This window comes from Hypanus sabinus, chromosome 19 (assembly GCF_030144855.1).
Source record: "Hypanus sabinus isolate sHypSab1 chromosome 19, sHypSab1.hap1, whole genome shotgun sequence".
Classification (NCBI taxonomy): Eukaryota; Metazoa; Chordata; class Chondrichthyes; order Myliobatiformes; family Dasyatidae; genus Hypanus; species Hypanus sabinus.
In genome coordinates this window covers 56,667,118-56,693,038 of record NC_082724.1, presented here as the reverse complement: position 1 = coordinate 56,693,038, position 25,921 = coordinate 56,667,118, and the positions used below count along the sequence as shown (strand labels likewise).

General features: G+C 40.9%; 1 protein-coding gene across 1 annotated transcript in view; it reads right to left on the bottom strand.

The window, feature by feature from the left end:
* Positions 1 to 25,921, bottom strand: part of dnah1 (dynein, axonemal, heavy chain 1) — a 357,521-nt gene that overhangs the window by 51,680 nt on the left and 279,920 nt on the right. The window contains exons 57-63 of the mRNA XM_059944450.1: positions 25,104 to 25,295; positions 23,167 to 23,298; positions 12,048 to 12,173; positions 9,801 to 9,920; positions 7,544 to 7,693; positions 5,799 to 5,959; positions 4,284 to 4,509 (exon numbers count right to left, since the gene is read on the bottom strand). Coding sequence (XP_059800433.1) covers positions 4,284 to 4,509; positions 5,799 to 5,959; positions 7,544 to 7,693; positions 9,801 to 9,920; positions 12,048 to 12,173; positions 23,167 to 23,298; positions 25,104 to 25,295 — 1,107 coding nt within the window. The remainder of the gene's footprint in view (positions 1 to 4,283; positions 4,510 to 5,798; positions 5,960 to 7,543; positions 7,694 to 9,800; positions 9,921 to 12,047; positions 12,174 to 23,166; positions 23,299 to 25,103; positions 25,296 to 25,921) is intronic.

Genomic DNA, 25,921 nt, shown 5'->3' with positions numbered 1-25,921 from the left:
TGCTCTTTCTTTAGTTATCCTTTTGCTCTGCATGTGCATTAAACAAATCTTTGAACTTTTATTTTCTTTCTCATTTCTTTTCACGCCCTCTATTTACTTTCCCAATTTAATTCAACACCTCCCCACTACCCACTTACAACATTTTCAAAAAACCTTTCCTGCAATATTGAACTCTTGGTGTCTGACTGTGGACTTCAGAAAGGGTAGGACGAGGTAGGACGCAGGATCATGAACCAATCCTCACAGGGATCAGAAGTGGGGAGAGTGAGCAATTTCAAGTCCCTGGGTGTCAATATCTCTGAGGATCCCACCTGCTCCCAACATATTAATGCAGCTATAAAGAAGGCAAGACAGTGGCTATCGTTCTTTCATTAGAAGTTTGAGGAGATTTGGTTTGTCTTCCAAGATACACAAAAACTTCGGTAGATATACCGTGGAGGGCGAATACAGGCTGCATTACTGTCTGATATGGGGGAGCTATTGCAGCGGATTGAAAGAAGCTACAGAAAGCTGTAAAACTAATCAGCTGCATCTTGGGCACTAGCCTCCGTAGTATCCAAGACATCTTCAAGGGGTTTCAGAAAGGTGGTGTCCATCATTAAAGACCCTCACCACCCTGGGCACACAAATTTCATGACATATGCCAGTGATATTAAACCAGATTCTGATATAAGCTTCTCTTTCTTACCTGCTATGTACATCATCATACAGAGGTCTCTGGATTTGACAGTCCCTTTTTACCCCTGTCTTCTTGAATTTCCTTCTTTAATTCCACTGCTCTGGCACTGATCAAACATCAGGCAGCTGTTACTAGTTTACTTTTGCTAAATAAAATTTCCTTCCCCTTACTTAGACTTTTAATATCCTAGCTTTGTAGTCTTCCACAATTACTTACACTTCTATACGAGAACGTCCTTCCACATATATTCTTCCATGTCCCCACCTCCACTGACTTATTTCCTCACACCATTATCATGAAACTGTTTAGAATTGAATCCCATTTCATCAGTCTAGTTACAAGTGACTAAAAAAATTGTCCTGAATGCAGTTGAGAGTTTTTATATTCTTGCCTTTTATATTGATTGCATACAATTAATATAAGAATAATTGAATTCAGTGACTGTTGTTATCCTGTGTGTTTTTCTACTGTTATCCCACAGTAGTAATATCCACTATTATTATTACTGTATTCGGTGCTCTGGTATAGTCTCCTCTACATCAGTGAGATCCAGTGAGGATTGTCACCTCCATTCAAGTACCCTCGCTCCATCTGCCACAACAAGAGGGTTTTCCTGTTGGCCATCCATTTTAATTCTACTTTTCATTCCCGTTCTGACATGTCGGTCCATGGCCTCCTCTACTGCCATGATGGGTCCGCTCTCAGGTTGGAGGAGCAACACCTCATTCTTCTCAATTTGATGACATGAACATCAATTTCTTTAACTTCTGGTAATTTCTCCTCCCTTTCTCTTTCTCTCTTTTTCCCTACACCATTCTAGTCTCTCTCTTACTCCTTCTTCAACTCACATGCCCATTACAGTACCTCCCTCTGAAATCCCTCTTCCTTCTATTTCTGCCGCAGTCCACTCTCCTCTCCTATCAGATTCCCTCTTCTTCAACCTTTCACCTTTTCACCTCTCATATCCCAGCTTTCCACAGCATGCCCCTCCCCAACCCGCCCACCTTCCTCCTCACTTAGCTTCACCTATTACCTGCCAGCTTGCATTCCTTTCCCTCCCTTCATATTCTGGCTTCTTACCCCTTCCTTTCCAGTCCTGATGAAGGGCCTCGGCCTGAAATAACAACTGTTTATTTCTTTCCATAGATGCTGCCTAACCGGCCGAGTTCCTTTGGCATTTTGTGTATGTATTACTATCATTAATGTACTTTCTGCAGAAATTTGTCTGCAAATTTGAAAAGATATTTCCTTCAAACTGTTCGGAGATATTTACTACACTTCCATAATTGGATGGTTGATTACTTTTTGCTGTTTCATTACACCTCATATGATATAAAAACAGAAAATATTGAAACACTTAACAGGCCAGGCAGTATCCCTGGGGAGATACTTAATGTTGACGTCTCTTTAGCAGAATTGGGAAAATGAGAAAAAAAAGTTAGTTTTAAATTGTAGACAACTTAAAACTTTTGGGGGCGAACAAAGGAAATATCTCTGAAAAGGCAAGCCTAGTGTAGTTGAGGTAATTCAGCTGTTTAAGGAGCTCTTATTGAAGGTATTTAGAGAGAGGGAAAACAAAGGGATATGTAAATACTATGAAATATACATCAGACTTGTTTCTAAGGTCTGAAAGCAAATGGGGAATACTAGAAAAGCTGAGAAGTTCAGGCAGTGTATGGAGAGAGAAAAAAACTGAGTTAATATTGCAGATGGAGAATCTTTACAGCAGAACTGGTCATTTCTAATAGGACAGTATAGGAAGAGCACTTTGGCCAGTTGTGATACAAGAGAGGCAAGTTCCCTGAAAAAGTTGAATTGTCCTGAATGCTGTGATGTGCCCACTAAACTGCCTTCCCCTGCTGAGAGTTTCTAGCATTTTACATTTCTGCTTCTGCAGTATCTACTTCTGAGATCCATCATCTGCCAAAGGCCCACTTGATGATCATTTTAAGTTATCATCACCTCTCTTTTATTTAAACACCCACCTTTATCATGTGTGAAAACTTAGTTGGATTTTACCAGTAAAATGTATTGACAAGTATAATGTTATTCCATAAACACAAGAGATTCTGCAGATGCTGGAAATCCAGAGCAATGTACAAAATGCTGGAAGAAATCAGCAGGTCAGGCAGCATCTATGGAGGGGAATGAACAGTCAGCATATTGGGTTGAGACCCTTCAGCACGTCATCATTTTATATGTTACACTAATATTATGCCATAACTCAGGACTTTGTGTTTTCCCCACAGTTCATATTTCCAGATCTGTTATTTATACCATGTGCTTTGGTACCACCAATCACCTTATAAAACAACTTGCTATAGGACAACCTTATTTCATTGTTAGCTGTTTGCTGTAAAGTTCAATGATTTTCTTAAGTGCATTGTTACTTGCTGAATGATATACTCAGATGATGGATTTCCAAAAAGTAGATACTGGATTGAAATGATTTGGTTTGTAAATGGCTTGCACTGTTAGTAAATTGACTGAACATTATGTACCCAAAAGCTACCTTCTCTCTCTCCTGAATGCATGCATTTTGGCATTACCAAATCTTGCATCAATCTTTTTGTTTTTGAGGTCTCCCAATTTTCCCTACTGAAAATGCTCTGCAAAGCCAAAGTAGTTTTATTTGTAATGGTTTGCATTAATACCAACATCTTCAAATTTATTTTTTGTAATTGCCTTTGCCATGATTCATATTCCAACCATGATTTCTTCTGTGGTGACTGAGTCTTGACCTCTTAGATTGGATTTACCCAGCAGAAGAGATCAGATCAACAAAAGCAAGCTTTTGGCTGTCTATCTTCTCTCCGGGTATGGATGTCCATTGGCCTTCATAAAGTTCATCTGTCACTTGCTAAGACTTTAATCCTGTCTGAGGCTCATTCTCATGGGCTGATGTTTTAGTATCTGATTACTGATAAAAAGTAGACTGTACTCTACTGGTTTAAATGGTTTATATTTGGCAGACCAGAACTACCTTTTCTTGAATGAACAAAAAAGGGAGAGAAAGGAATCATGTTGCTAGTTGAGTTTGACATTATACAGGAATTTTGCTCCCATACAACATTTTCATGTTTGTAGAAACCTGGAGCCTAATATGGGAACAACATGCACAAAATGCTGGTGGAACACAGCAGGCCAGGCAGCATCTATAAGGAGAAGCACTGTCGATCTTTCAGAGGAAGCCAGGCAGGGTCTCGGCCCGAAACGTCGACAGTGCCTGACCTGTTGTGTCCTACCAGCACTTTGTGTGTGTTGTTTGAATTTCCAGCATCTGCAGATTTCCTCGTGTTTGCCTAATATGAGAAATCAGCTAATTCCTGTGGGCACTGAATGATAAAAGTAACAGATTTATTTTAGTACTCACACTAAAAAATACAAATGAAAATATTTCTTTTGATTATTGATGGGATACAACAAGGTCAGAATTAATGGTAAAATAATTAAAAAACAATTTGAAGACTGTTGTGTGAACATGAGTTACGTGTGTGTGCTTGAATGTGTCAAGTCTGTGTTCAAGGACTTGTATGTATTTTTTATCATTCGCGGCAAGTTCAATATTTCCATTTATGACCAGAAAAGCGCTGCTGATACTGACCTTGATTTCTCCTGCTTTAACTTTAGAAGCCTCAAGGACTTTGATCAACTCCACATCATCCACAGGATTGCCCTCGGAGGTGCTCAGGCGTAAAAGGATCTGATCCTCTATCTCTTTCAGCTCGCTCCTCATTTTAGCATTGCTGACGATCAGCTGGTTCTTTGCATCCTCTAGATCTGGACGCTCCTGTGCTACAACACGACCCAGGAGCTGATCTTCCAGACCACTGCAGGATTACAATGTAATTTACAAGGTATACAATATTAACAATCTTCTAAATAAATTTAGGTTATTATACTTATTCCACTTCCTTAAGCCAGAAATGTTCTGTATTTTTAGTTTGAAAAGATAAATCAAAACATTGTTTCAACATAAGATCTTAAACACAAGATTCTGCAGATGCTAGAAATCCAGAGTAACATACACAAAATACTGGAGGGATTTAGCAGGTCAGGCAGCTATGGCAGACTGATGAAGGGTGTTGGTCCAAAACATCAGCTCCTTATTCCTCTCCATAGATGCTACCTAACCTGCTGAATTCCTCCAGCACTTTGTGTGCTACTCAGTATAAGATTTTACGTCCTGCCTTATTTTGCAACCTTATAGAATTGAAAATTGGTTTAAATAAAAAATGTCTGAAATTAAAATGCTTTAGTAAATATTTGTTATTCCAGAAGAAACTGAAAGAATTTAAACTTACTAGCAAACACAAACTGAAAACAAATATCAACTGACATGTGAAACCTCAAACACAGAAATTTAACAGAATTACTGTCTTTAATTGATCATACAAATATATGAATTGGAGCAGCAGGGAGTCTTTCAGCATCTGAAGGCAACATTGTTATTTGATAAGATCACTGCAATTCGATTGTAATCTCAACTCCACATTCCTGCCTATCTATGGGAACCGTTCACACCCTGCTTTTCAACTTTTCAAAAATCTATCTATCTCTGCAAAATTATCTAAGACTCTAATATCCCCAGGATATTTAAAGTGGGGGATTTAATTACAGTAAAATGACACATTTCATTGTATGTTTCCATGTGATAAATAAATCTGAATTGGAATCTTATCTGAATCCAGTGTCATTGAATGTCAGCAATGATAGCTGGATATTCTTTTGTGAGATACCACCTTTGCCTGGCATCTCTTGTGGCATGAAAACTGCTTGTCACTTATCAGCCCAGCCTCAGATTTATGAAATCAAGAGAGTATAATTTCAGATAATCAGTACTTGCTTTCTAGAATTCACAATGATTTCCTCTGGGTAAGTTCAAATAATTGTTTCCTCACCAGTAATGTCTCCTTCAGGATGACCTTTTCTCCCATTACCATACTCTTTCACTTGAAGTATTACCCTTCTTGTCATTTAACTTTTCCTGCTTTCCATCTTTTTTGATCTCTTCTACTCTCTTCCCTTTTTCTGTTTGTTAAAGCTTGATTATCTAGCACGTTCAGTGGTTAGTTTTGGATTTCCCGAAGGAGCTGGTTTTGCTTTTGTGTCCATTTACCTTGGAGATAGTGTGAAATTAATGAGAGTGACCTTTGATGATATCTCAGGAGTATAGTGAGGATTGGGCAGCTTGGTAGTGATGTACATTTTAAAATCTTCATGATAAGGGATAACTGCATCTCCCAGTTTTATGACTGTACTCCCTTGTTGTTTAAAGGTCTGGAAAACAGAAAAAAATCTTTGGTGTTATTATGTCCATGTATTTTATACATAAGCATTTGTGTCATGTGTTTATTTTTGTCTTTAGTTAACATGTGATTATACGGTTCTTAGATTATGATGGAATATATTTCTGTTGCTGCTTATGGTCTACTGTTTGCCAAGTCTAATCACAAACAAGAGAAAATCTGCAGGTGCTGAAAATCTAAGCAACACACACAAGATGCTGGAGGAACTGAGCAGGCCGGGCAGCATCTATGGAAAAGAGTGCAGTTGATTTGATGAAGGGTCTTGCCTGAAACGTTGACTGTACTCTTTTCCATAGATGCTGCCTGGCCTGCTGAGTTCCTCCAATATTTTGTATGTTGCTGCTTTGAGTCTGTCTTATTTTACACAACTGCTCTGCGATACAATATGTAGAGGGCCCTCAGTGAAAACACAGGAGTCTGTCACCACAAATTTTGTATGATGATCATTAAAATAAAGCTTAAATGGACAGATGCACTTGCATCTGGCAGAATGGTAAGAGCAAGTGGATTCAACCTTCATTTGGTTCACACACTACCTGTTGCAGACTGTTTGGCAGAGGTGAATGAAGGGATATCCATCATGACTTGATCAGCTGATTCAGTATCGAGTCACTCATGTTGAAGTATATTAAGTGCCCCAAGCAGAATAGAAACACTTTCACTGCTTCTTCCAGGTGGCATTTGACAAGGAGGATCAGCTGGGGGCAGAAGGAGGTGGTGATCAGGCAGAAGACTCCTAAGTCATTTTTGGCCTGATGGCAGGAGACTTCAGGAGGTCTCAAATCAATGTTGAGGGCCCATAATGACTTTATTCTGTCTGTATAGCATCGTATTGCTAGCTCTGTTGGGTCCCTCGTGCTGTTGGGACAGAATGTATAGATAGATTGTGATAGAGGAGTCAGGATTGTAAAGTTATGTATAGTCATGTATAATGAATAATGTATGTTATGAATAAGTTATGTATAATGAATAGTCAGTCAAACACCTTTCCCAATAAACACTAGCCCCCAGAGTGAAAGGAGGACTTTGCAAGACTGAGTGGAATTAGTGCAATTTTGGCATTCTGAATTAAGTGCCTGTGTTGTTGCTGTATGGTCCAATAGATTTTATACTTCTCCTGCATTCACAAAGCAATTTGATACAACTGAATGACTTATTACATCACTTAATCAAGTTGTGGATCTAGAGTCACAGAGGCCAGACTGGGTAAAAGGAACAGATTTCCTTGCTTGAAGGATGTTAGTGAACAGGATGGGTATTTATGGCAATCTGGTAGTTTTGACCAGATATTTTCCACCCAAAACCTTTACATTATTAACATGCTGAAATTGTACAGCCACAGTGATGGAATTTGAACTACTGTCTCTGAATTGTTAGTCTAGGCCCCTGGACTTCTGATCACATGATTTCAAAAAGTAATCATTGCATTATTATAATCATTATAATGATTTTACTCTCATTATGAATGAACAACTAATAGTTGCAATGGATGACTTCCTGATTATACTATAGTCAGAATATTTCACCCTAAGTTTGTCTACTGTTTTTTTGGTACCATTTTCAGCAGTACGGGGTCTAGGGCTGGATCCAGTTCCTCCCTCACATTCTCCAAAAGGCAAGGCTTTCCAAAACGTATGGCATTCTCCAGACTCCGCAGGAAGTCACGGTCAGACATCTTGAAAATATCTAATCCGTTGTCTTTCTCCTGAAGTAGCCAAAGAGATGAATTAAATTAATTAGATTGGTATTTTCACAGAAGAAGGCCTGTTCTGTTGCAGTAACATTTAACCATGACTGTTACTGGCAATGCGGTTAAGTGGAGTTTTATGCTAGCCTTTTGCATTACTTTTTATGATTGGATTTTGGATAGAAACTACAGAGGGAGAATCCTGGGGCAGAAAACAATTCTATAAGATTAGGATTTAGATCAAATGCAGAATGGCAGAGTGATTATTATTGTGCAAAAAAAGCAGCATTTTGCAGTTTAAGGACGGATAATAAATTTTCACCAAGGATGGAACTTTTTTGACAACCTGAAGAGTTATCACTAATTTTCATGTGGAAATATATGCATTCTGGAATATTCTCAGAAAGGACTAATGTATCAAACTCTACTTGGGAGATTTTGAATTCTTGCACATCATGTGTAGACTTTCAGCTGACAAGACTTGGGGTTTGTAGATGAAATGTTGTTAACACTTACATCTGGTTTTGAACTTCTTGAAGTGCTGCCTAAACAGTAAATCTCCCATAATCTGCCACCCACTTGTTCAGAATTCCCAATGGTTCACCAGGTGATGATTCTGATTCTCCCTTTAACATATTAGGGTGCTGGTTCTGAACTTCCTTTAACACACCCCTGCCCCACTACAACTTTAAGCCTATTAGGTTCACTGGAAAATTTATTATCTTTCTCAAACATTTTTTAAAAGTATGAGTTTAAAGCAAGTTTGAATATTAATGGGATTTTTAAAATTATTTTGTGCATAAATTTTGTCTGTTGCTCATGTCTATTTCCCCTGAACAATCCTCTATTAATGTTGGTGGCTTTCTGCTTTATGGCAGATGTTTGGGAAACTGATTGTACTTTGTTAATTTAGGGTTGTTAAACCATCGAAGTGTTGTGAAACCGGAGTTGTATAGGTTCCATATTTTAAACAAATGGCAATTAACCAGTTAGGTTTTTCAAGAACACAAGAGTTGACTTGTTCTGGTAGCACCTGCAGAGAATAAAACAGTTAATGGTTCAGGCAGATGGTCTTTCATAAAGATCAGCAGATTTCAGATCTCTGTAAAACATGGCCAATTAAATCCAGTTTAATAACTTTCCATGGTGTGATCTGAACTCTCAATTCACGATTGTTTGGTCAGTGCTGTAGGCAATACACAAGTTTTTGTTGCAGGGTGGTGTAACTGATGCACCATCAATAACTCTCTCTGAGATGTAAAGGCGAGATATCGGCTTTTATTGACTGGAAGAAGGAACAAGCAGTGGTTGACCACCATACTACATCCTGGAGACAGAGAGGCCGGGCTCAGACCTCAATTGCCTTTATACAGGGGTCTGTGGGGAGGAGCCACAGGAGCAGTCAGCAGGGGGCGAGTCCAGACAGGTATATGTAGTTCACCACAGTAACTGAATGCACACCTATAATATTATAGTCTTACTATCTTCTCACCTATTCTCTGGAAATATTGTCCATTATTGACCATGCTGTGCAGATAACTGAACGATGCTGATCACTATGAAAGGCCATCGACATGAAACTGCTTTTCACCCCATAAATGCTGGCTGACATAAAAAGTAATTCCGCCGTTTTCAGTAAGTTCACCATTTTATGGCCATATGATGCTTTTATACAAGAGAGTTAGTTTGCTTCTGATACATCACTAAGTGTGTCCAGATAATTATGGACAGCTTCAACAATATCCAGCAGTGATCTCTGGACAGCAATCATGAGGTGACTGGCTTTCCTAACCATACAGGAAACAAAGGTCATTCCTCGTAAACCACATGGGATCGATGAAGAATAGGGATCAAGTACCGTGCATTAACTTATAAATTAACATGTGTAGTGCTTTTGTGAGTTGTTTCAAGCTCAAATAACTCATATTGAATATTACTCAAGTCGCTTGATACTAGAAAAATTGCACATGGGGTCATTTTCCAAAGTATTTGGTTGTCAGGTGACAATACAACCTCTATGTAAATTCAATCAAATTGTGATATATTTCATACTTTATATTCATGCCAAACAAAGCTAATTGGTTTACATAAGTTACCAGTTAATGTGGCTGTAGATTACTCTTACCAAATTTTTTATCCATTTATTTGCTTGACCTTGTGGATCAATAAACAAAGGCCAGCGCTGAGTAAACTGTGTGATTATTCCATTCTCGACTGATAGTGCATCTTTGGGAAGACCTGCAATCTATGAAGCAGAATGTTTAATAGTAAATAGTATATGAAACAGGAAGGTACACCATTCAAAAGTAAAAAGCCAGCCACTTTAGGAGTACATCAGGAGATACTACTTTTGCGTGGAGGTGGGGAGGGGATGCGAGGGAATAGAGGATAAAACAGACAGAGAACTAGAAGTTTTTAAGAAAATGTTGCTATAGACTGCAAGTTCTTTTGCAACTTAAAATTTTAATCCAATCTCTGGAGACCTACATCCACCCCACCCACATTTTGTTCTATTTATGTGTTTCATTTCCCCATTGTTCATGGATAAATCTGATTACAAAATAGCCATTTACCCACATCCATCCCCCGGTAACCACAAAAATCTGCTTACCTTTTTCCTACCTTATGGTGTACAAAGGATACTAAATGTGGTCAGGGTGCAGACAAATTTTGGGGTAGTGGCTTGTTGGACATGGAGAAAATGTACTTTGATTTACCTAACCCATGCGCTGTGCTCTAAAGGAATTTAGAGTCATAAAGACATATAGCAAGGAAACATGCATTCAGTCTGCGAGTCCATGCTGGCCATCAAACTCCTATTTGCGTTAATCATTTTTTCAAACTTCTCTTCGACTCCTACAGATTCTACCACTCAACCCCACACTACCAGTATGGGCATTTAAACCTACCAACCCACATGTCTTTGGGATGTTGGAGACCCACCCAGTCACAGGGAGAACGTGCAAACTCCTCCATGAGAACACCTGAGGTTAGGATTGAACCCGTGTCTCTGGCACTGTTAGGGCATGGCATTACCAGTTCCACCCTGTGCTTTCCATTTACTTCAAGGTCCTTCCCACCTTCCTGAGACTGGGGAAATTCAGATGCCTTTACTTTAAAAAAACAGAATGGCTGTTAAAATGAAGGCTGTTTGTTTATTACAAGATTGGGCGCTTCACCTTTGCTTCATGAAGTAATAAATTTCAATGCAGTTCTGATTGCCCATCCAGATTTTTTTGTGATTATAGCCTTTCAATAACTTCAACCTGTCCAATTTTAGGAGTTAAGATTCAACCCATTAAATCTAAAATATTGTGGCAGAAATGCTATTGACATAATATATTATAATCATTGCAACTGTAAAAACATTTGCAATGAGTGCAATGAATCTATATCATTGCTTTAATGCCAGAATACAAAATCATCGTGTCAAGGTAATCTACAACTGGTACACTCAAAGGTTCACACTATTGATAGCCAAAGGCTGAGATAAACTTAACAAGGACAGAGGGGGGATCAGCACCTGCTGTAACTCTGTCCTTGACTTGAGTGGTCCACACTCCATTCTTTAGCAAGTTCCCCACTACCCCCAACTGACAAGATATCAAAATGATTATATGTTAGGTGAAAAACAACAAGATTTTGGGAGCTGTTAGTATCCTTGCTGCTTGGCAGAGAGTCAGTCATAAATTCACAACATTATCTCCCATATTTAGGTGAAGAACATGCAGAGGATGCGATAATCCTGAACCATTGTCAAGAAAGGAGACAAATATAATTGTTGTAAATTCAGAGGAACTTGTGTACTGAATAGCCACAGGGAATGTCATCACCAGGATCCTCCATTATACACGCTGAGTGGTGGAAGAGCTGTCGTCACATGATAATATGATCATCTTTGAACTCCAACTCCAAGGAAATCCAGAGAATCAAATCAACTAAATTAAATTTCTATTGGCTTTAGTTTCAAGTTTTGAAAAGGCAGTTTATATTTATCCATCCCACTTTAATGTCCAATGGAAAATGGCCCAAATGTCTTCCTCTCATCTAAAATTAAAAGATTTGTCCTTCAGAGTTTATTCATTGTGAGCATATTCCCAACCCTCCAATCTACAGTATCTAATCACTGGCAAGAGTGTTTACACCCTTTAACTTCTCACATTCAGAGAGCACTATATTCCCTTGCCGTTTCCTGTTTGCAGATTGGTATGTGTTCCTAAATTTGTTTTATTTAGAGATACAGTTTATTTGCATGTTGCTGAGGTACAGCAACAAGTTGGCAAAGTGCCAACTTCGTTAGTGCTAGCTTTCTGATTTCTATCCAATCAGATGGAATGAATCAGCTAAATGAAAATAGAGAACAGTTACTTACCTGCCAGATCCTTATGTTCACAGGGTCCCCTAATATTGAAGTCAGAGTGCATTCTTTTGTGTGGGGAACACTGAGTGCATGAAGCTTTTTCAGCCAATCATCATTCATTGCTGCACGATATTCTCCCTGAATAATAAAACCCAATATGGTAATAGCAAAGTCAACCTGATAAAGGCTTACTTATTTGGTGTAATAATCACTGGAAAGTGAAGTGATAAGACTTACTTACACTGAGGACTAGGTGCTGTACCATCTTTATGTTTCCAATCTATTAGAACCTCAATTTAAACAAGTTTGCATGTTCCGAAGCAGTTGTTGACCCACTGTTTTTTTAAATAATACTTTTTCTAAGATTTGTACTTTTTAATAAACTCATGTATTTTTCACTCACTGGTAGAAAGCGGTATAACAGCTAAACTAATTGTTTATCACCATTTTCATTTTGCATTGGCCAAGTATTAGCTCATTACCCACTTGATGTAATTGTTTTAATTGTGTAGCTAGTTTATTCTCTATTGAAGGAATTTTCCTCACCTTATCTACAAAAGTGAGGGATTTTTCAGAAGCGCCATCTTGGCTTCTTCTTTATTCTTTTGTCTGAACATCTCTTAGCATTATTTCTCAGCTCTTAATTTAGCTTGCTTAGTATTTCTATGTTCGTTTGTACTCTAAAGTAAACTGAAATCTTAGACTTAAGACTACTCATCATTCTTGACTCCTGGAAGATGCACAAGGATCAAAAATTAAACAGAGATCCACCACAGTAAAGGAAGGGATGTCGATCACCTGGATAAGATGAATTGCAAGCTCTCAGATGAGCTAATGACCCCCCAAAAATTTAAATGTCTGTCACACTGAGGAATACAGTCCCTTTGACTAGATCAGTATAAATTAATGAATTGGTTTATTATTGTCACATGTACGAAGGTAGAGTGAAAAACTTGACTTGTGTACCATCAATGCTGATTAATTTATTACAACAATGATACTACAATTGAGATACTACAAGGTAAAACAACAACAGAATGCAGAATAAAGTGTTATAGTAGAAAGTGTAGTGCAGGTAGACTATAAGGCAAAGTCCCAACGAAGTAGACTGTGAAGCCAAGAGATTGGCTTATCATACTAGGGAAATATTCAATAGTCTTATTACAGTGGGGTGGAAACTATGCTTGAGCCTGGTGTTAGGTGCTTTTGTCTACCCTGCTTGGTATTTCCTCAAATAATTCTCACTCCAACATCTTCCCAACCACTAAAGTCAGGCTAACTGGGTTATAATTTACTTTCTTTTGCCTTCCTCTTTTCTTGAAGAATGGAGGACATTTGCAATTTTCCAGTACTCCAGAACCATCCCAGAATCTAGTGATTTTTGAAAGATCATTACTGATGCCTCACATTCTCTTCAGCTACTTCTTTCAAAACCCTGGGTGTAGATGATCTGGTCAAGGTAACTTATCTATCTTGAGACCTTTCAGATTCCCAGATATATCTCCTGACTGCAGCACTAGTAGTGAGGACCAAGACAGAGTGCTTACAGAACTGCTTTGAATCGGTAGACTGGACTGTATTTAGGGATTCATCTTTGAGTCTGGATGAGTATGCTGCCAATGTCATTGACTTCATTAAAACCTGTGTGCCAAAGAAAACTCAGTTTACATTCCCAAACCAAATGTCATGGATAAACCAGGAAGTTTGTAGTCTGCTGAGGGCTAGATCTGTGGCATGACCCAGGTCTACACAGAAAATCAGATATGACTTGCGGAGGGCTATTTCAAGAGGTAAGAAACAATTCTGAGAGAGGTTGGAGGTGATTTTGGATGTGTGTCAACTCCGGCAGGGTTTGCAGGACATTACTTCCTACAAAGTGAAACCCAATAGCAAGAATGGCAGTGATACTTCACTACCAGATGAGCTTTTATCTTTTATGCTCATTTTGAAAGGGAGAATAAGCCTACAGCTATGAGAATCTCTGCAGCATCCGGTGACCCTGTGATCTCTGTCTCGGAGACTGATGTCAGGCTGCCTTTCAAGAGGGTAAACCCTTGCAAGACAGTAGCCCCCCTATGGAGTACCTGGTAAGGCTCTGAACTCCTGTGCTAATCAACTGGCAAGGAATTCAAAGACACTTTCAATCTCTCATTGCTATGATCAGGAGTTGCCAACTGCTTCAAAAGGGCAACAATTATACCAGTGCTAAGAAGAGCAGAGTGAGCTGCTTCAATGACTATTATCCAGCAACACACACATTTACGGCAATGAAATGCTTTGTGAGGTTGGTTGTGGCTAAAACCAACATCTGTCTCAGGAAGGACTTGAACCCATTGCAATTGCCTATCTCCACAACAGTTCTATGACAGACGTGATATCAATGGCTCTCCATGTGGCCTTGAACAATACAATCTCTGTCAGGATGCTGTTTATTGACTATAGTTCAGCATTTAAGACCATCATTCCTACAGTCCTGATCAAAGAACCTGGCTCCCTCTGCAACTGGATCCTTGACTGGAAGACAACAATCTGTGCAGATTGGAAATAACATCTTCACCTTGCTGATGATGATCACTGGTGCACCACAGGAATGCGTTCACTACTCTATTTCTCTGTGCCCATAACTGTGTGGCTAGGTATAACTCTATAAATTTGCTGGTGATACAACCAATGCTGGCAGAATCTCAGGTGGTGATGAGTAGAGGAGCAAGATATACCAGCTAGTTGTATTATGTCATAGCAAAATCCTTGCACTTGCTTCAAAAAGGCAACATTTATATCAGTGCCTAAGAAGAATAATGTGAGCTGCCTTGAATGTCAGATGCAATCTGAATGGCTCTTCACATGGCCTTAGACAACACAAACACTTATGTCAGGATGCTGTTCATCAACTATAGCTCAGCATTTAATACCATCATTCCCACAATCCTGATTGAGAAGTTACAGAACCTGGGCCTCTGTACCTCCCTCTTTAATTGGATCCTTGACTTCCTAACAGGAAGACCACAATCTGTGTGGATTGTAGATAATATCTTCTCCTTGCTGATGATCAACACTGGTGCACCTCAGGGGTGTGTGCTTAGCCCACTGCTCTACTCTCCAAATACCCATGACTTTGTGGCTAGGCATAGTTCAAATACCATCTATAAATTTGAGAATGATACAACCATTGTTGGTAGAATCTCAGGTGGTGATGAGAGGGTGTACAGGAGCGAGATATGCCAACTAGTGGAGTGGTGGCGCAGCAACAACCTGGCACTCAACATCAGTAAGACCAAAGACCTGACTGTGAACTTCAGAAAGGGTAAGATGAGGGAACACAAACCAATCCTCAGAAGGGTCAGATGTGGAGAGAGTGAGCTATTTCAAGTTCCTGGGTGTCAATAGTTCTGAGGACCTAACCTGGTCGCAGCATACTGATGCAGCTATAAAGAAGGCAAAACAACAGCTATATTTTATGTGGAGTTTGAAGAGATTTAGTTTGTCATCTAATACACTCGAAAACTTCTACAGTTGTAACGTGGAGAGCATTCTGACAGGCTGCATCACTGTCTGGTATGGTGGTGGGGGGCTACTACATGGGACTGAAAGAAGCTGCAGAAGGTTGGAAAATTAGTCATCGTCATCTTGGGTACTAGCCTCTGTAGTATCCAGAACATCTTCAAGGAGTGGTACCTCAGAAAGGTGTCATCAATTATTAAGGACCCCTACCACCCAGGACTTGCCCTCTTTTCATTGTTAGCATTGGGAAGAAGGCACTAAAGCCTGAAGGCACAGACTCAACTGTTACGAATGTGCCACAACTTTGAGGGGCTGAAGGGTACAGAGTCCTTTTTCCCCCCCTCCTTTTTCAGAATCGCAAGATCGCTATTAATTCGGGTGTGGGACCCAGGAAATGAGAGAGAATCCACAAGGTTTGGAATGTGTCCTGGCCTCAGCGAAACGAAAATCCCTGATAACGGCTATTGTCTCTTGGAGACGGAATTGTGTATTGAGTACTGTACTATTCATTGAAACCCCTCAGGGGACGACCAGAGTGGGCTGGTTGAGGGATTGCATCATCCCAACCTGATTGACATCTGAGACCCCGTGAGTAAGGATAAAAGAGGGTCTGGGGAACAACCCCTTTAGATGCACCAGGAGAAACGCTAGAAATCCCGTGACAGTGTTTAATAGCGACAGCCGGTGGGGGGCTCGTGTGCATCCTTCCCTCACCTGGAATTGGCAGCCTCACCACGGAAGAACGGCTTTAGCTAAAGGAGAGGCCACAAGTGAACGGCCACACCAATGGGACTCCCGACAAATCGAAATCATAAAAGGAAAAGCCGGCAAGTTTTTCTCCCAAAAATCTCTCTCTCTCTCCAACCATTGAAAACCCAGCAGTCCCCAAAGGCTGCAGCCTGCATGAACTGAGTGACTTTTATATTTCCATCGGACAATACATTATCCCCTAGACAATGATAGAGCTTATTTCTTCTTGATTATTATTATACCCGCACTTCTAGATTTAGTATTGACGATGTATATTATCTGTATGGTTGCATTGATATTATTTTTGTGTATTTTTACCAATAAATACTGTTAAAAATAGTATCATCAGACTTCAACGGACCTCTCTATCTTTGCTGGTAAGTGACCCAGTTACGGGGTTCGTAACACAACAATTCAAGATCAGCTTCTTACTCTCTGCCTTCTGATTTTTAAATGGACATTGAAAAAAATGAACACTACCACACTGCTTTTTATTTCTGTTTTTGCATTACTTATTGAATTTAACTATATATACACACACACACACTGTATTCAGTTTTTTCCTATATCTATCATGTATAGCATTGTACTGCTGCCGTAAAGTTAACAAATTTCACGACATATGCTGGTGATATTAAACTGATTCTGATGAACTTCTAGATATACTTCATTCAAGACTGTGAACCCTTGCAAGGTAACAGGGCCTGATGGGGTACCTGGTAGGGCTCTGAAAACCCGTGCCAATCAAGTGATGGGTGTGTTCAGAAACATTTTCAATCTCTCATTGCTATAGTCGGAAGTTCCCACATGCTTCAAAAGGGCATTAATTATACCAGTGCCCAAGAAGAACAGGGCGAGCTGCCTTAATGACTATTGTCCAGTAGCACTCACATCTATGGTAATGAAATGCTTTGAGAGGTTGGTTATGGCTAGAATCAACTTCTGACTCAGCAAGGACCTGGACCCATTGCAGTTTGCCTATCACCACAATAGGTCTACAGTGGCTGTAATCTCATTGGCTTTTCATGTGGCCTTGGACCACCTGGCAGGACGCTGTTTATTGACTACAGTTCAGCATTTTACACAATCATTCCTACTGGTCAGATACAAAAGCTCCAAAACCTAGGCATTTGTTCTATCCACTGCAAATGGATCCTTAGCTTCCTGATTGGAAGACCACAGTACGTGTGGATTGGAAACAACATCTCCACCTCGCTGATAATCAACACTGGCACACTTCAAATGTGTGTGCTTAATCCACTACTTTACTCTCTTTACACCCGTGGCTGTGTGGCTAGCACAGCTCAAATGCCATCTATAAATTTGCTGATGATATGATGATACCATTATTGTTGGTAGAATTTCAGATGGTGACGAGAAGGCGTACAAGAGCAAGAGTGATATCACAGCAACAACCTTGCACTCAATGTCAGTAAGACCAAAAAACTGATTATGGACTTCAGAAAGGGTAAAACATGGGAACATATACCAGTCCTGATAGAGGGATCAGAAGTGGAAAGAGTGAGCAATTTCAAGTTCCTGGGTGTCAACGTCTTTGAGGATCTGTCCTGGGTCTAACATATCAATGCAGTTACAAAGAAGGCACAACAGAGGCTATATTTCATTAGGAGTTTAAGGAGATTTGGTAGGTCACCAAGTTCACTTGCAAGTTTCTACAGAGAATCGAAAGAAGCTACAGAAAGTTGTAAACTCAGTCAACTCCATATGGGCACCGGCCTCTGTAGCATCCAAGCATCAAAAAGGCAGCATCCATCATTACAGACCCCCATCAACAAGGACATGCCTGCCCTCTTCTCATTGCTACCATCAGGGAAGAAGTACAGGAGCCTGAAGGCACACGCTCACCAATTCAGGAATAGCTTCTTACCCCTCTGCCATCAGATTTCTGAATGAACATTAAACCCATGATCACTACCTCACTACTTTTTGCACTACTTATTTAATTTAACTACACTTTTTATCATTAGGTACTGTTGCTACACAACAACAAATTTCATGACATATGCTGGTGACATTATACCTGATTCTGATTATTTCATCTAAACTACTATCGCTGCAATCTGTTGCCTGTATTTTTCCTTGAAATAGCATACTTTTAAATCAGCTTAATGAACTAGTGATTTTACAATCTAATGAAGGACACAGTGGAATTAACTCTCAGGAATGCAGGTATGGCACCTTTAAGTGGATGAAGGTACATTGCCAATGCTGGAAGAGAGGGAGGAGGGGAGCCAGATTAAAATGTTGGCTTATGAAACTTTCTCTACCCAGTATCTTGTTAGCAGATGTACAATCTGTGAAGAACAAGACTGAGGACTCAAGAACAAGATTGCAGTATCGGAGGAAATAAGGCATTGCAGGGCTCTGTGTTTCATGGAGGCATGCCACATACAATGGTAAGATCTAAGAGCTTCTTGTTCATTTGATGGACTGGACTGCTGATTCACAGAGGGCAAAAGGTGAGGGGTTTGTGTTTTATGATAAACTCTTCGTGGTGCACAGATGTGGCTGTCTTGTCACATTATTGTTTCCCCCATCCTGGGGCATCTAATGATTAAGTGCCAACGGTTCTTCTTACCAAGACCTGACCGCAGTTTACATACCACCTAAGGCTGATGTTAGGAATGCACTCAAGCCATTGAGTGCAGCGATAAGCAAACTAGAAATAGCTTACCCTGACACTTTTCAAATCGTTGCCAAGGACAGCAATCAGGCTTTCTTGAAGAATTCTCTGATCATATATCATTAACATATCACTTGCATCACCAGGGAACCAACACTCTCATCCACTGCTAAACTACCACAAGCAATGCCTACCACTCAATCATGAGTCCACATTTTGGGACATCTGACCATCCGGCTGTCCTCCTAACTTCATCCAGCCAGAGGCTAAAGAGCAAGGCTCCAGAAGTAGGGAGAACAAAGAGGTGGTCACAGGAGGCAGAGGAGCAGCTACAGGATTGCTTCGAGTCAGTGGACTGGGCCATATTCAAGGACTCATCAGAGGATCTGAATGAATACGACACAGTTGCCATGGACTTTATAAAGTCAGTTGTGGATGAGTGTTATCCCACCAAATCATTCAGAGTCTTCCCCAACCAAAAGCCCTGGATGAACAAAGATATCGGCAAGCTGCCGAGGGCCAGATCAATGGCGTTCAGGTCTGGCGACCGAGTGATGTACAAAGGATCCAGGTATGACCTCCGGAATGTCATCTCATATGCGAAGTGGCAATTCTGGACCAAACTGGAGTTACAGAAGGATGCTCGACAGCTGCGGCAGGGTTTCAATGCTATCATGTCCTACAAAGTGAAATCAAGTGGCATAGGTGACAGCAATCGCCATCAGTACAGGTGCACCACAAGTCTATGTGCATAACCCCCTGCTCTACTGACACTTTATAGTTTACATTCCTTGGTGCTATCATTTCAGATGATCCATTCTGGGTTCAGCACATAAGTACCATTATAAAGAAAGGCAACACCTTTACTTTCTTAGAAGTTTGCGAAGATTCAGCATGACACCTAAAACTTTAACAATATTCTATAGATGTGTGGTGGACTGTATCCCATCCCTGGCTGCATCACGACCTGGTGTGGAAACGTTAATGTCCATGAACGAAAGATCCTACAAAAATGGTGGATATGGCATAGTCCATCATGGGTGAAGCATTGAGCACATTTATATGGAGTGCTGTCACAGGAAAGCAGTTTTCACTGTCAAGGGCTCTTACCACCCAAGCCATGCTATCTTTTCGCTGGTGCCATCAGAAAGAAGGTACAGGAGCCTCAGGACTCACACCACCAGGGTCAGAAACAGTTATTACCCCTCAATCATTAGGTTCTTGAATCAGAAGGGATAACTTCATTCAACTTCACTCACTCCCACAACTTAGGACTCTTCATCTGATGTTGTCAATATTAATTGCTTATTTATTTATTACTATCATTATTTTCTTATTTGCAGTGCTTGTTGTCTTTTTCAAATGGGTTGTTTTGCACCCAGTGTGTGCTGTTTTAGTACAAACCCCATTTCCAGAAAAGTTGGGATATTTTCCAAAATGCAATAAAAACAAAAATCTGTGATATGTTAATTCACGTGAACCTTTATTTAACTGACAAAAGTACAAAGAAAAGATTTTCAATAGTTTTACTGACCAACTTAATTGTATTTTGTAAATATACACAAATTTAGAATTTGATGGCTGCAACACACTCAACAAAAGTTGGGACAGAGGCATATTTACCATTGTGTTACAACACCTTTCCTTTTAATAACACTTTTTAATCATTTTGGAACTGAGGATACTAATTGTAGTAGATTTGCAATTGGAAATTTTGTCCATTCTTGCTTGATATGAGACTTCAGCTGCTCAACAGTCCATGGTCTCCGTTGTCTGATTCTCCTCTTCATGATGCGCCATACATTTTCAATAGGAGTTAGATCTGGACTGGCAGCAGGCCAGTCAAGCACATGCACTCTGTGTCTACAAAGCCATGATGTTGTAGCCTGTGCAGAATGTGGTCTGGCATTGTCCTGCTGAAATAAGCATGGATGTCCTGGGAAGAGATGTCGCCTTGATGGCAACATATGTCTCTCTAAAATCCTAATATATGCCTCAGAGTCAATGGTACCTTCACATACATGCAACTCACCCATGCCGTGGGCACTAATGCACCCCCATACCATCACAGATGCTGGCTTTTGCACCTTTCACTGCTAACAATCAGGATGGTTGTTTTCATCTTTGGCACGGAGAACTCGATGCCTGTTTTTTCCGAAAACTAGCTGAAATGTGGACTCATCTGACCACAGCACACAGTTCCACAGTCTTTCGGTCCATCTGAGATGAGCTCAGGCCCAGAGAACTCGCCGGTGTTTCTGCATAGAGTTGATGTATGGCTTCCTCCTTGCGTAATACAGTTTCAAGTTGCATTTCTGGATGCAGCGACGGACTGCGTTAAGTGACAATGATTTTCCGAAGTACTCCCGAGCCCAGGTGGCTATAATTGTCACAGTAGCATGACGGTTTCTTAGGCAGTGCTGCCTGAGGGCTCAAAGATCACGTGCATTCAACAGTGGTTTCCGACCTTGCACTTTACGCACATCTCTGAATTCTCTGAATCTTTTCACAATATTATGTACTGTAGATGTTGAAAGACCTAAATTCTCTGCAATCTTGCGTTGGGAGATGTTCCTTTTGAACTGACTAACAACTCTCTCACGAATTTTGGCACAAAGGGGTGAGCCACGACCCATCCTTGCTTGCAAAGACTGAGCCTTTGATGGATGCTACTTTTATACCCAGTCATGATACCTCACCTGCTACCAATTAGCCTGCTTAATGTGGCATCTTCCAAACTGGTGTTACTTGAATATTCTGTGCACTTTTCAATCTTATTTTAACTCTGTCCCAACTTTTGTTGAGTGTGTTGCAGCCATCAAATTCTAAATTTGTGTATATTTACAAAATACAATTAAGTTGGTCAGTAAAACTATTGAAATTTTTTTCTTTGTACTTTTGTCAGTTAAATAAGGGTTCATGTGAATTAACATATCACAGATATTTGTTTTTATTGCATTTTGGAAAATATCCCAACTTTTCTGGAAATGGGGTTTGTACATGGATGCACCCCTCATGAGGCCAGACCGTGTATTAGGCAGTAGGCTCATCCATGCCCCACAGTCCAGAACTCAGGACTACTCTGTCATTCATCAGCAACTGCGAGTCCTGGGTTGATATCAAAGATTGAAGCCCGAAGGTTGATCAGAGGCCTGGAACAAAGCCTGAAGGTCAATTGGAAGTCCAGACACTGAGGCCCGATAGCTAGAGCCTGGGTCTGTGAATATCTGTGTATCTGCTGTCTGGAAATCCATAAGTCCATTGGAGGCTGAAGAAGACTGCCTATCCTGGGGATGAGAGGACTGTGTATGTACATAGGTGAGTGTTGCGAGGGAGGAAAGGGGTTTGTTTCATTGTTGCTTCATTGTGGGCATGTTACGCTGGCACCAGAATGTGTAGTGACACTTGTGAGTTACCCCCAGCACATCCTTGGGCATTTTAGTTGTTAACGCTAATGACACATTTCACTGTATGATTTCTGTACATGTGATAAATAAAATCTAAATCTAGGCCTGGAGTTTCTTCTGATTCATATAGACTTTAAATGAAAGGGAACTATCATCCAGCAAGCAGACAACAGCCACACAGCGGCACTGCAACACAGGGCTAAACCTCTAAACCCATTTAACAAGTTTGAAAATTTAAGAGGTTCTAGAGGTAAGCAGAAATTAAAAAAAAAATTATATATAATGTTATCTTTCACTATTGCAACCTTCAATTGCACTGCTGAAAGGCATTTGCATTTCATGCAAATAAAATAATTGCAGAGGGGTAAGTCTGGCATGTGCAGCTGCAATACTTTCACTTAGAAGAGATGCTAGTGTACTTCTGGATATGCTTGAGGTTAATCTTGTCGGGGTGATAGTTTAGCTTTATTGCTGTGAACACAGTGATTATGTAGTATGCCATCACTACCATTTTGTTCTAGCAGTTGTTGAATTTAATCCCCACACTAATTTGATTCCTATCTTGTAATTCTTCTAAACAAATGAGATTCTGTAGATGCTGTAAATGGAAAGCAACACACAGAAAGTGCTGGAGGAACTCTGCAGGTAAGGCAGCATCTATGGAAAGGAATAAACAGTCTGTCGAGATCAACTGTTCCAGCTTCCGCAGAACCTTGTGTTTGTATGCCTGATGCAATATGTTGGGTTAGAAATGACTCGGAGATTTTTGACACACACTGGAATGAAAGGTGTGTTTGGTCTGAAGTGAACTGAAGGGATTGATACTCACCGTGAAAGGACCCAGATATGCGACATACCCTCCAGCGAGCAGCACATCCCCTGCTACATTAATGATCATTTGGTCCAGATTCTGGACAGTTTCCTGCCAGCGAATTTTCTCATCTGACAGTCCATTTAATAGCTTTGAATAAACAAAGAATAAACATACAGCATCAATTTCTGTACCTGGACACAAGTGATGATATTTTGCTTGATAAGTCTTTAATATTAAACTTCAAGCAAGCAAAAGAGGACCGGATGTTTTGATGCTTTTGATGTGTGGAAATTGCACTGGTGAAGTAGGGTTGATATTGAGGCTGAGGAGGAGGAGTTAGGTGTTATAGGAAACTAAGCCCTGAGTAGATCGGTCCAATTGATCTGCTAGTATAGTGGTCACCAACCTTTTTAAGCCCAAGATCCCCTACTTCAGCCTTATTGAAAGGCAAGATCGACTCCAAATCTATTAGTTACACACATGCACACCGGGCAGAAAAGACCGGAAGTAAAACCCCACAACCTGGAAGTAGAAATAACGTATAAACACCAGGGGTCACCACCCTTTTTTTGCACCGCAGACCGGTTTAATATTGACAATATTCTTGCAGACCGGCCGACGGGGGAAGGGTGTTAAACGCAACAGGAATACAGTGATACTCGAAGCAGGTTCCTTATGTCCAGTCTATTCCGCAATTTAGTTGACGTGGCTCTCAGCTGCTGTCCCATTTGCTCACGTTTTTTCTGCTGCAAAAAAGCTCAACGGGTTTGTCTTTCAGTGCAGGGTGCTTGGACTCAGGGTACCGAAGTAGTTTTGAGGGCTTCATTGCCTTATTAGACAGCCGCCGGGCCCGAGCTCCAGCCTCCCGCCTGCCCACCGCCTTGTCCAGGTACGTCTGCTCCTGTACCGGGGCCGAGGTGGTCACAGTCCGGAGAGGGAGCGACCGCCCAAGCGAGGAGTGCATTAGGACACGTGCCCGCCCCCCCCCCCCCCCCCCCCCGTAGGATCTATCGGCTGACAAAAGTTAGTTTCAGTAGATCGCAGCGAGGTAGCTGCTCTGTTGCTTATGAAACCCTGAGCCAGATTGAGGTCATCTGAGAATACTTTAGCACCAGGTTCCCCATGAACATTTGGAGTGCTAAACAGGTTCAGAGGTGGCACCTGTCTGTCTGTGCTCCGGGCCGGTAGCATTGGCAATCCCCACTGGCCGGTTACCCGAGGCAAACCACTGATCCCTGACGCGCTTGGGTAATGACTTCTCGTGGGTTCAAGTTCAACAGTGGGCTGACTGGGAATGAGGAAAGGTGCAGCTGATTCATATTGTTTCCTTCGGCCCAGTGGTAGGGGACCACTGAAGTACACTGTGTAGTGCGGGGGAGCTACACGCATGCGCACTGGGCAAAAAGAATGGAACTAAAACCCCACAACCCAGAAGCAGTCTCTCAACAGTATTTGTGTATTTCTTTTTCTTTTTTTTTCGGGATTTACTGGGAAAGTCTCCAAGATCAACTAGTCGACTGTGATCGATGGGTTGGCAACCACTATGCTAGTAGAATTGAATCAGAGCAAGCTGAAGATTTGACAATAATTTTGGGAACTGTATCATCCAGAACTTGATGCTGGACTAGAAATTGAGCATATAACAGTGAAGAGGCTGGTGAGCGATCAGGGAGAATGAGATAGAGGATAGGGGTGGGAGCTGGAGAGGAAGATTGAAGGTGAAGAGGGGGCAGAGAGAGAGGGAGAGGGGGAGAAAGGGGAGAGATGGGGAGGGAGGGAGAGAGGGGAGAGAGAGAGATGGGGTAAGAGGAAAGAAGAGTAAAGGGTAGCAGAGGGTGAGATTAGGAGAGAGTTTAATGCTGTCAACTGTATCAAGGAAGCTTTGCTATTTTTTTAGACATACTGTCACTGAGGTTTTGATGTGTGTGTGATGTGGAACACGGCATTGTTACCTTGTCTGCTCTGATTAACCTCTGCTCACACTGCTCACATTTGTTTCCAAGCTCATCCTTTTTTGCTACACAGTCCTTGTACTTAGATTCAAGAGCAGCTATCCCAAGTTCCACTTCTTCCAGACGCCTTTTTGCTCCTTCTAGGATCTTCTGAGTTACTGACAGATCTTCCTGAGCTTCATGGAGGGCTTGCTGTATTAATAAAAAGAAAATTAATTGATTCTAAAGCTTTTACTGACATAATATGTTTTAGAATTCCATATTTAGTAAAATGAAGCATGTGTATAATCTCATTTCATATAGAAAATAATAAAAAAATCCTACAAAATTTACTTTCCCTTGCCTTATTAGTGAAACAATTGTTTAAATCAGTAATCTGTGCCTTTATCATAAAGGACCCCTATAGAATCATAGAAACATAGAGCATAGAAATAGATCCCATTAACCCATCTCTTTGGATAGATGAAGCTCATCAGCCTGGGAAGGCAATCCATCTAAGAGACAAATCTGGAGCTGGAGTCCCTAAGGCAGTCCGACGTTGCTTCAACCTTGTTCTGGCAATTCCTGCAATGACACAGGTGCCAAGCTGTATCGGTCCTTGCCCTTCCCTTGGACAACATCGGTGGCTTGGAGAGGGGAGACTCGCTGCATGGGCAACTGCCAGACTTCTATACAACCTTGCGCAGGGCTGTGACCTGAAGAGGGTGCAGATCCATGGTCTCATGGGACTAACGGATGCCACACACAACCCATCTCATTCTTGCCAACCATGATGCTTGACTATGCTAATCCCATTTGCCTACATAAAGCCCATATCC